The 13,136-nt window shown below is 34.9% G+C and overlaps 1 protein-coding gene across 1 annotated transcript in view; it reads left to right on the top strand.

Moving 5' to 3' along the window:
• The window catches only part of LOC149802814 (protein tweety homolog 1-B-like), a 119,941-nt gene that overhangs the window by 3,877 nt on the left and 102,928 nt on the right, over positions 1–13,136 (top strand). The window contains exon 2 of the mRNA XM_089952253.1: positions 12,601–12,761. Coding sequence (XP_089808379.1) covers positions 12,601–12,761 — 161 coding nt within the window. The remainder of the gene's footprint in view (positions 1–12,600; positions 12,762–13,136) is intronic.

Here is a 13,136-nt window from a genome sequence, read left to right on the forward strand (position 1 = left end):
AACACAGGGAACTATTATTACTGTGCCACCTTAGGCCAGTCAATTCATGGATTCTAGGCACATTTCATCGGTACAGCTGCATCACATTTGCCACCATGGTGCATAAATGGTATTTGCCAAGTCTTTTTTATTCCTTTGTGTAATTTACTGGTCTCCTACCGTAAATACTGCCACTGCAGTTACACCACCAATGTACACCATTAGATTTTAATAGGGACTATATTACTCTAGGAACACTAATGCGGCTTTAAACTGAATTCGCTAAAAGTCAACTATAGCATCATGGAAACTCACTAACACTTCACTCCTTGATGTTTATTCCTACTAATTGGCTAATTATTTCAGGTTACGGTCTATTTCCAGTGCACTGTGTTCCAATAATCAAATAGGTAATCACACAAATCTAAGAATTCCTTAAAACAGGGTGCTATGACCAAATATGCATACTCCAGATTTATTACGGTATGTCATTGATGTCCAAAGTGGTGGATTAATCCGAAGCGTGTTATGTGGTTCTAAAGTCTATGTGCAGGACAATCAATCAATAAATGGATCAGTCAGTCAGTAACAACAAGACATATTTTCAAATAATAATGTAATTGCCCTAAAGAACAGTTGTAGACGAAACCCTTATGGAGGTTACAGTTACTTAATACTTAAGTATGTGATTTGGATTTGATTTTAACATAGCTTTAACAATCTTTCAGTCTGATTTCTATGATGTCCACAGTGTGACAGTTTTTAGTGATGTCGAGCACTGGGGTATCTTGCTGCAGACATGTAGCATGATGTCCTATGCAGTCCCATTATTATGACACCAGGCCAACTAGTCCAAGCACTAACATCTTAATGCTGAGCACCTAGTGAGGCTGCTGTTGATACTATTTTGTATGTCTTTCTTATGACTTGGCCTTGGTTAGAACCCACAGCCTCCCGCATCCGAGGCAGGTGCTCTAACCACTAGGCCACCTGAGTGGTCATATTGACTGTTAAGACTGGACTAGGTATGCAAACGTGTCCTCGTTAGTCATAATGTACCAATGTCCACAGTCTCCGTGATTTTGTCAAATAGTGGGCATCCTTAGTTTGCATGGATTGTACAGAATGTTTGTGTAAACTTGTGTGTCCATGCTTGCATTGCTAAATTTCATATTCCTTAGAATTGATAATACAGATCCCTCCTTGATACATCATTATTTTGCTATTAATTTACTGCCTCAAACTGTATTTTATTTTAGCTATAACATTGCCAGAACAAATGTGCTCGGTACGCGGTTCCATACGCGAAACCTCGATATCCACCAAATACAAGAACGTGTGTTCATACATGTGTTTTCCCCAGGCTACTGAAATCACTTTTAATGTTCAGAAGAATGCATTTGACTAAAATGAGATTGGAGTATTTAATACTTTAATACAGAACAGATGATGGAATCAAGGTGGATTACTAAACAGATTTAATAAATTATAGTAAAACAGTGTAATACAAACACCATGTACCATTCAGACGACCATGATTTTTCACAATTTACATAGCAGTATAGTCGTGCTTGTGGGGGTAGTTCACAAGCATGTTTGACATCAAATGGGCAAAATTATGGCCATAAAGGGATCCGATTATGTACACCTTTTTAAGTTTAGATGCATGGAAATTTCATTAGAGTATACTTTCAGTATTTAAGTCTGTTCGTTGTATTTTCTACAGAGCAAGTTATAATCATGTAATCAATCACAATTCATGAGATTGTAGGATTAAATGAAGTTTCATAGACCAGATCGATATATTCTATACCATTTCATAATCCAGTCTGTGTTTGCTAAGACCCTTAACATTGGAACTAATTTAAATGTTGGTATCAAAGTGTGCATATTAGAAACCAAATGTTATTGTCAGAGTAATTGAATGAGATATACTTCTCACAGTATCTTTCCATTTCCAAAATGATGCTTACTTTTTTATCAGCCTAATCCATAAAACTGAAACAGAATCAAATAAAAATCACTTATACTGAAACACAATTTTAACATTAAAATATTTTTCACCCACCCACCCACCACAATTTTTGCTCACATTGAAAAATAACGACAAAAAAACATTTTTTTTTATAGACCCATTTTCATTTAGGCTCAAAATTATTGGTTTTGGTATTGGAGTTTATGTCCACTTTTTGACCTTAAATGTAAATAAGACCCTTGACAGAAAGTAGGTTACATTTGAGATTAGTAGTAAAAAGGGAGCATATGAGACAAAAGTCTTGGTCCAATACCAGTAAAAAGAAAACAAGGAAGAAGCCCAGTTTTCACCCTTCTGCTCATGCATGTACAGAATAGCTAATTAAATAATGTCTTGATACACCTAAGCATTGAACTAATTGAAAATCTCTCAGAAACAGATTTGTCTGGATGCATTCAGAAATACAGGTAACTTCAAAAATATGTTTCCTTCCCAGGTAATGAGTTTCATCGTGTATTTTGATGAAATTAATATGCATATATTTATGGCTGTGCAAACCATGGTAAAATTGTCAGAGCACTTTTCAGATTTTAAATGGATCATAACCACATCTCATATGATATTGGCTCTGCAAACAATGATAAAATTATCAAAGCACTTTTCAGATTTGAAATGGATCATGACCACACCTATTTTTTCCATCTTATCATGCATGTAATACAATTGACCATGTATGTATTTATATTTGTATTCACTTCAAGAACATAGACGAAAGTAAAATTCATCAAGCTTATAAACATTAATTATAGTAACTTGAATTTAGTGTAAAAATTATGATGCTTTATTCAGGTGGTCCTAATAAGGAAGAAACAATCAGTAGTGCATAGCATTGCCAAAAACCTGTCTTAAAGCCAATTTAGCACCATAACGGATAACCCTCATGATTTCATGAAATTCATGTTAGGTAAAAAGGTTTAGAATCAGGTTATTTATTGGTTCTGCCTGTCTAGAAAACAAACTTGATAAAATCTGATGCAATTCGAAGGGAGAAAATGTTTCTAAATGCTGCAGACTCTTTTATTTGCCAAAGTGTTTTTTCCTTCTCCATGATTAGTAATTTTTAGACAGTTGTGAAATTGGATGTTAATCAGAAACCTGTGCATGGTAGCGTATACACATGCTTTGCACATATCATTTCTTCCATAAGTATGTAAATTTTATTTAAGCCATGATTTATATGTAGGTATCTGGCAGAAATTGGTTTCTTTTAGTTTAACTGTACTTGCTACACAATATTGGCTGTATACAGTAGGGGTGAAATGATACACCTGTGCCTTGTATTGATACAATTCACAATACACAGCCTGCAATATGATACATATCGATACACATATGAACTTGATGGTCTTTCCATCTTTGGAGGGTAAGTAGAGCCCATTTATGTATGTTGACATTCATGGTTGTATTTTCCAGTATGCAGACTATAGATGGACTTACAGTTATCATTTATTTATATGCTATTCTCATTGATAACAAGGTAACAAAAATACTTTCAAACAGACTACCTGTTGGTTCAGACATGGGGCCCCAACTGGCCAAGTGGTCTAAAGCACTCACCATTCTGGATCACTGCCACCTCACCACTGTGTGCATGGGTTTGAGTCTCAGGCTTGGCAAACATGGGTATGTGAGAAAGCTTGCCAGTAGCTTCTCGTGGGTCGGTGGTTCTTTCCAGGGTTTTCCAGGATTCTTCCACCACCAATTATACCAGCTGCTATGTATAGCCTATCTTATGCTGAAAAATGGCATTAAGCCCTACAAGAACACAACAACAACCAGTTGGTTGACATCGAGTTTTATTCAACCATTTAGGCCATCCTTATTCACAGGTTAAATATAAAAAGTACATAAAAAGTGAAATTCCAAATTCGTTACCCATGTACAGTTTAAGGAGTGATAATGACAGGATTTTATCTTGAGGCAGACCTCTTATTTTGTCAAAGAAATATAGGGTAAGTGGAAGAAAAGCTTAGAGAAGAAGAAACAGCCATAGCTCAATATTTACCTAACACTTCCACCTCTGTCTGCATAGGTTCGAGTCTCGGATTCGGCCAATGTGGATATGTGAGAAAGCTTGCCAGTAGCTTCTCGAGGGTCGGTGGTTCTTTCCGGGGATTTGCCGGGTTCTTCCTCCACCATTAATACTGGCCGCCATGTATAGCCTATCGTGTGCTGAAAAATGGCGTTAAACCCTACAACAACAACAACAACAACAACAACAGCCTAACACTTCAATATGTCTTTCTTCCAGCTCTACTTTCTTGGAGCTTTACTGAAATCAACACCTTTAAAAGATGTCACCTCTAGTTGCATAGGTTACCGTATTAATTAATTATTTCTATGTATACTCTGTTCCTTATCTGTGTATGAATATTGTTCTGTGTTTCCTTCTGAAGGGACATAATACATAGCTAGCTATAGATTTTTATGATTGTTATCTATAATTTTCCAGAGCTCACCGATATTATTATTTGGATACATCTGGTTCAAAATAGGATTTTTCACAAAAATAAACTTTGTTGACTCAGCGGTTTACTGTCTAATTTGCCAGATTTGTATCTGTTCCATAATACTATGTTAGAGTTTTTAGTCCATCAATGCCATCAATGTATAGACAGTGGTGTACAAATAAATATCCCTTCTTCCTAATTTCATTTTTTAAAACCCTTATTTATTCATTCATTATATCTTAACCCTGATATGGATATATGGTTTTGTTGCGTATGATCAGCTGGGCTAAATTGAATAAATGGAAAAGAAAGAAAAAATTGAATTATACTTTTAAATTTACTTTATTTTATTAGGTTCAGTATTCTGCCCTTTCTACATTTAATTTCAAAATACCACTGAAAAGGAGACTGATCGTCATGCCATCTATTTTTGTTCATCAAACATGTAAATCTGACTCATTTTTAACACCATTTTTAGGCTCAAAATTACTCACTGGTATCTCCATTAACACTTTCCCGGTTCCAGTAATCTGATATACTTCATAACTGTAAAAATTATTTTCATCATCGCTACCATCAGCCAGTATTTGCTGAACAAAGTCTTAATGAACTACACCAGGAATCAGCAGGCAGATTATGACCCATGTCACTTTGTATTAATTTATAGACGGTGAGCGAGTATTTTCAATAGTCTTGTTCGTTTTTATTAATAAAAATGAGCACTTGTTACTGCAGATGCTGTTTCAGATGAATTCTAATTTTTAAGAATAATAAAGCAAACTAATAATAATTATTCATGACTGGTGAAGACTAAAATATCTTGCATTTGATAGGTATCGTTTATATCTATTTTCCATCTCTTGTATCAATATGTGTATCATTACAGCAGAAGTATTGATGAATCGTTTCACCCCTAATATACAGTAATGTCAGTTTCAGTACAGTAATGTCAATGAAATTGGAGCTAAGTGCCTTTCCTAATGACACACAGAGGCATCTGACTTGGGTTGGTCTGTGTGAATATTAGAGCCAAGACCCTGGAGCTACCCCAACTTCATCTTCTCTTCCTTTGCCAATGGTATTGTTTTGGACTTTGAATTCTCTACTGAAATACTTGTACAGAGTCTTAAAAGTTCTGATATATGATATCTTCTGATAGAGTTTCATTGATGTATTAAATATACAATGTTTACATTTATTTCCTACAGTTTCATTTTAATTCTTCATTTTTACAGTTTAGAACATTAATTTAATCTGCCCCATTAAGCCATTATTGTGCTGCATTGTTGTTAAACATTAATACTTGCATAATCCCAAAAAGTGTTCCAAGACAAAAAGTGGTTTCAAGTAGCATTGAAACTCAGTGATCATTAGGAGTTGTGCTTTTCCAGGAATTTTTGGCTCAAAATTCATACTAGTTTTCATGCAGAATGTTTTGGCTGTCCAAATGGTCCTTTATTTGAAAGACTTTGATGTGTTCCAGAATGTTTTGGTTGTTGTCTAAGTGGTCCCAGGCTCTGCTTTTTTCCAGAATGTTTGGGTAGTCTAGGTGGTTGTTTATATGAGAGATTGTTGTGCATTCTAGAATATTTGATGCTGCAGAAGTTATTGTACCAAAGGAATACTGTTTCTGGTTTGGATCTATTATATTTTATCATTTTGGATGGTACATGCACCTCACCATCTTCTCTAGGCAATGTTTCAATGTGTTAACCCTACTTACACCTTGGCAGATCATCCAGATATTTCGGTGCTTCGGGTCTGTGAATTTCATTAGATATGGCAGCAGTAAAAATTCAGTTGTTTGGATTTGAACACTGTTTCTAAAAGATTGAGACAAATAGTTCACACAACTGGAATAGACTCATAAAATAAGCAATTTTCCAATTCTGCTCCATGTTTGTTTAAATTCATCCCTGCAAAAACACATGTAATGGCTTCTCTCTGGTATATAGTTATACTTTCGATGTTAAACTTGCAAAGTATCCTTTTGAAGTCAATTTACCACCACCATTTTCAGCCAATGTACAATGCACCACTGTTACATGCTATTGGTTAGTTAGCATGACAACTCATGAAATGAAATCCAGTAGATGTCACTAGGACCATGTTGTACGATCTGCCAAGGTGCAGATTGGGTTATCACATTGGAACCTTTCCTAGTGAAGATGGCACCCATATAAGAAGACTGCTGATAGATGGATGCAGTGACTATTATTTCCTCAGCCGTTATCAGGACAAATATCTCGACCCCTTGCCTTTTTGGATTGTTTTTATGCATATTTTCAACTCTGATAGAAGTATAAATGTTTGACAGGTTGAGTCACCTTTATCTTGAATGCTATGTGTATCCTCCATTGTAAAAACAAATATGAATTGTTCATTCAACAATCTGCTTTGTGTTGTTTTTTTCCAATTGATTTTAAATTGCCATCACATCTGGTGTTGTCTCTGTCTGTCTCTCTTTATATATATATATATATATATATATATATATATATATATATATATATATATATATATATATATTCTTCATCAGGTCATTAAATTTTGTCTGCCAGTGGTTGTTGTTCTTACTACTTATGCAAAGTCTGTCCTTCATTATTTTCATCTTTTTAATCTCGGTATTCTCAGTGGTGTTTGTGGCTTATTCTTGATTTCCATCTGGGCTTTCTATTTATTTTATTCGTTGAGATGTATAGTTTTCTGTGCTTTGGAAGATGACAGCTTAATAATTATTCCAGTTTTTTTTTCTCACAAATAGTTTATACATATTAGGTTAGGTTTTTGTCAGTTCATTTGGATTTGTTAGTTTGAATTGGTGATAGTATTGTGTTTGTAACCAGTATTTTATGATTATTCTTTCCAATGGGAGGACTGCAAGCTGTGGATGAGATGTTATAATCAGGTTAAGAAGACAGTCTGTCTGGTAGGTGATCTGTTTAATTGTGTTTTACAGGAAACCCATTTTATCTTGCAGTCAAAGGTTGGATCGAGGCATTCTTCACATACTTAATATAGTTTAACCAAGAGGATTACACCACCAATTTTTTTATTCGCAGTCTTTTTTCTGTCTTACTTGAATATTTTTTGTTCGCTTGGGATGTTACTAGGAAGTGTTTCATCAACAAACCAGTTCTCATCCAGTAATTAATCCCATTAATTACATTAGATGACATGCTCAAGATTATGTCTATCTATATGTTCTTGACACACTGAATGTTATTCACTAAGGCAGCTGACAGGATTTAAAGATGATTATTTTTATAAAAATATTTAACAGAGGCAATAACTCCAATTTCAACCCATTGGTCAAGCGAAAAGAACAAACATGAGGATGTTTACATGGAATTTCACTTGCGTACAAATATTCTCCTTTATGAAGGTTAGCCAATGTAATTGTGGTCCACTGTTAAATGATTTGATTGATTTTTGTTTTGTTAGGTCAAGGTATACTGTAAGTTTAATAGCAACAATAGCTTACCTATTGCTATTGTTTAGCTTTCTTTTTCGTGCAAAAAACCCCGCCATCCATTTTGATGTAAATACATATTCATCTAGAGTGAATTGTATGACACAGTCAACCCCTGCTACAAGCTGTCCATTTTATGGTCAATAACAGAAAGAGTGCAGTTAGCTATCTTTTTCAAAGATGTTGTGTTGTTGAGATGTGTCCCATTATTCGCCAAAGAAAATTTGCCTGTAACAGCATTTTTATCTGCTTTAGCAGCCTGGCCTCTACAATTATTTCTTTCGAATGGTGTTGTGTTATCCATTCATTGTTACAAGTCATATGTGGTAATCATTTGCTCTCTAGAATTCGGTTACTTCAGGGGCTTGGGCTGCTTTGCATACTACACCTGTAGGGGTTGGGTACACATTCCATACCTTTATCATATATATCTAGGTACCGGTACCAGTAAAACATTGTGTGAAAACAAGAATAACAATAGTATTATGACTCTTTTTGTCTTACACTAAGTAATAGAAAAGGGAAAAGACCAACAAGTATTGTAAAATTCAAGAAATGATTTATTTCCCAAAGAATACAAAGTTAAAATTTAAAAATGAACTTACAATATTGCAAATTAAATCCTAAATAGTACAAAAAGTTTTATCACCAGTCTTGATGAATAAAGTTCTAATTAAATTCCAGTGGTGTTCAAAATATGATACACACTAAAGGTGTTGATGTGCCTGTAGTGGACTGTGAAGTGGAGTTGTGCCACCAATCTTTTGATGAGTCACAATAATAATCAAGATATGTTCTTGTCTGAATTCAGTATAATTTCAAATTAATGTTTCTGTCCAAGAATATTACTGAAGAGAACTTTGTTGTTCCAGTGATCAACAATTTGAATAAATAATTTCACCCCCAAAAAAATCTGAAGACAACAATACAAATGATTCTGCTTCTGATGTTATCACAGTAATGAAAAATTTTCCAAGTATATGAGATTTTATATATATATATATATATATATATATATATATATATATATATATATATATATATATATATATAGATATATATAGATATATATAGATATATATAAACTAAGATAGAAAAGAAGAGCTAGGATGCATGTCCAAAGTTCATTTCTGGAAAATTCTAAACTATATAAAATCTCCTACTAAAATTATAATAAAGAATATGATAAACATCAGTACAAAAGGGTCTTCATGGGGAAATACCAATGCCCTAGACCCAAATAAACATATTTATCATTATTGCTAATGATTTTACGTTTAACACACACTCACAGGGAGAATATTAGCTATGCATTATTTGTTTACCAAAATAACTGTTACTTTTCAGGTACACATTGAACTTCATTTTGGACAAGGTCAAGTCCAAACTATAATTATTGATAACATATAATCATGGAGCAAAAATAGCCTAATAAATGCGGATTAAATGTATATAACATACACCCTGCTAAAATAGAAAACGCCATCTGTAACAGTCTGTGCTATTCATTTCATTTCTTTTCCTTTCTAAATTCTGCGCTTCACACTGCTATTGTATGTTTATTTCTTTTATTCAGTTTCAACAAAACTGAGATAAAAGACAGGTAAACTTTAAGGCTGCACCTAAAAAAATGTAACTTCTGCTTCTTCTGTTAGGAGAGTGAAAATGACTTCGCCCTGTGATTTTTTTTTGAGGAACATTTAACGATCGTCCTTTTTTAGATGCTCCCTCGCCTTACACACGTCTCTTCTCTTTGTTTGGAAGCCTGGAATCCCCCCTACTGGGCCACCTCAGAGAACATAACACTCTGAGTTTGCCACATTCCAGGCAAGAAGAATTTGATGGCAGACAGTCTGTCCAGCACGTGCAGAGCCTTTCTCACAGAATAGACGCTTCACTGCTTCATTACAGAGTCCCATTTCACATTTTGGGAGGACCCCTACTGGATCTGTCTGCAACCTGGTACTCACCAACAGACTTCCCTTTACATTTCTCCTGTCCCGGATCAAGGAGCATGGGCAGTTGATGCCTTCAATCTCCAGTGCAAATGGCTGTTCACATATGCTTTCCCACCCCTTCAGCTGTTACCTCAGGTTTTAAAAAAAGTCAGAACTTTGACTGCTCAAATAATTTTTATAGCTCTCGACCTGTTGAACACTTGACCATGGTCTCTGCATGGGAGGCATCTTCTGTTGGAGCACCAGGGTCTCTCCTACAAAACAGACCACAAATTCTCCACTTTCATAATTGGCTCATTTCAAGTGATCTCTTACAAGAAAAAGTTTTCGGGCCAAGTTGCCAGTCGCATCATTCAGGGCAGGAGAGCTTTAACATCCATGGTGTATGATGCCAGGTGGAGAATCTTCTGTGACGGGTACAGTATGAAACACATTGATCCAAGCTTTCCCTCTAACTGCTATTGCTGATTTCCTTTTGTTTCTCTTTAAGTACAAAAGAAGCTCAGTATCTACCATCAGTAAACAGAGAACTGTCATTTCTAACACACTTAAATTCTCTCAAGACACAGCAATTGGCTCGGATTCGCATCTTCCTGAGCTTATTAAGTATTTTGAGCTACTGAGACAAGTCTCATGCTCTCTTACACCAAGAGGGAATCTGTCTTGTGTTTTATGTTCATTATCCAAAACCCACTATGAATCATTGAGTGATGCTTATTTTCATGACCTTGTGCTCGAGACTGTTTCTACTTGCCATGGCTTCATGAAGATGAAGTGACATTCATCCCTTGTCTGTCGAAACTGGCTGTCTCCACTTTATTGGGAATTAAGATTTTGTTTCTCTCCTTTGTCAGCCAGGAATTTTAGCAAAAAATCAGTGACCTTGAATAGCTCCACTACCAATAGAATTCCCGTTCTCAGTTTAATGAGTGCTTTGGATGATACAGATGGTCCCCATGAGGGCACTCCATTTCTGTCTTAACCCATCCAAAGAAAAAAGAAAGGGTAGGAAGCATCTTTTCCTCCCTTGCAAGGGCTCCATAGACATTTAAGCTGCCACTGTCTCACTGTGGATTGTCACATAATCAAAAAGACAAACGAGTCTCTTGCTGATTCAGGCTAAAAACACACGAGGTTTGAGCTGCAAATAGCAAACTTTGAAATGCCAAAGTTAGTCCTAAAAGGGAATTAGTAAATTTGAAACATTTTATAAAAAACTATTTTTTTCATAAAAAAAATTACATTTCTTTGGATTTGTGAGTAACCTATAATGAATTAATGAAATTGTCAAAACAGTCATTTAGCTGGGAGAATAATAATTGATAAACAAAGTTTGACACTTTTATATGCACATATTCTTGCTATAATAAATACAGGAAGGCTTTTGTGTACTTATTTTCACATATATATGTTATCAAGGGGCTGTATTGGAAATGAAAAGTGTCAGATGTATCTGATATAAGTGGTCATTTGTACAAGAGCTTTTAAGTACTGTATTTACTTGTTTATAAGTACTGTATTTACTTTTTTATAAGTCGAGTCAAACTACAAACAACAAAGACTCTAATCTGCTATAGCATAGTGCACCAGCAGACCAGGGTATATGTTATTTGTTCTACTGATTACTACAAACAATCTGCAGTGACCCAGATCTGCTGGCACATTATGCAATAGCAGATCTTGGTCTATTCAATTTGCAGTTACTTGACTTATAAGTGAGTACATATGGTAAGTATTCGGAGATCAGAAGAATATACCAGTGTTTTCATAATAAACTGGCAGTTGACAAATTCATTACCTATTGCTGTTATGATTATTAAGCTTTTGTTTAATAATTCTTTATTTCATCAGTCCTTTGAAATTTGATTGCCTGTTGCCCAGGGCAAGTGAATTTTCACATGGTTAAGCAAATACCATGTGCTGGATGGATGGTACCAGTTGGGAAAGATGAAATTTGATATATGTAATCCCTGTTAGACAACTTTCCATTAGCATAAAGATATGCTGGAAACATTCAGTAATTGCATGTGATGCATTCTCATACAACATTCAAAGTACATGGGGTGAAATAGCAAACTTGGAAAGTTATAGACGTAGATAAAAGAATAAGAGTAATTTGATGTGTAGGCTTAAATCCTAAAGTTACTGATATATAGCAAATAAACATGGAGGCATCAATTATTAAAGGATAATGTTAAGTCAGCTGATTGAAGCATACCATCTATACTTATAAATCGAACTGCACAGACCCATCATCAGGTCTTTCCTCATCAATCAGGAGGAAGGTGATTTACCTGGCTACTTTTACTTTACACCTGGTTGCTGTGAGAGAGAAAAACAAAAACTTGTATCTGTTGCGACAGGTCCCCCAAACCTCCTGCTTACTTTGGCAACTCACCTTCCAACTTTAAATCTAATGGAATACATATAATGTGTGTGTGTATATATATATATATATATATATATATATATATATATATATATATATATATATATATATAAATGGAGTACATACAACATGTACTTAAGCTGAGCACAAGTCACAGCACATGGCACCAGCAGTGGCATAAAAATAAGCACTGTGGCACCAATTGAATGTTATTCTTCATTATAAATAGTGTTAAAATGAAAGCACATAAATCAAATTGGTATAAAGTGAATAGTATGTATTGCTTATTTGTATTATTTTTCTTAATTTTTTTTCAGAGTATTATATTCTTGGCTCTGCTTCCCTTGTGCTGGTGTGTGTTGGTTCTGCTCATAACTTCCATTTGTTTGTGTGTCCAGTGCCACAAGAAGAAACCCAAGCAGAAAACAAGAACAACATGTCTGCGCCTGATTACTGCTCTTTTTATCATATTATCCATGTGAGTACTGTATTTACCAAGTGGCAGTCAGCCTTATGCAGCGTTGCTTTTATTTTAAATACTTTGAGCATTTTTGTACTCCACCAAAGCAGTGGTAAAATCACTCCATCTGTTCATCTATCTGCCATACCTCCTTGGTTATGTTTTCCATTTAGGTCAGTTTTCAGGTACTTTGGAAATTTTGTTATTTCTACACCTAAACAGATGGTCACATGACATGTTGATTGTCCTGAATGAAAATGAAGATATTCTGACAGTCAGCATGGAAGCCATGATGGCCATATTGAAAACTGTATTATTGCTAGTCATGCTATACAAATGGTTAGATTGACATATTGGATTCATGTAAAGTCTTTTTATGATTTGTAGATGGTC

Source organism: Sinohyriopsis cumingii, chromosome 3 (assembly GCF_028554795.1).
Source record: "Sinohyriopsis cumingii isolate HCF-2022 chromosome 3, ASM2855479v2, whole genome shotgun sequence".
Classification (NCBI taxonomy): Eukaryota; Metazoa; Mollusca; class Bivalvia; order Unionida; family Unionidae; genus Sinohyriopsis; species Sinohyriopsis cumingii.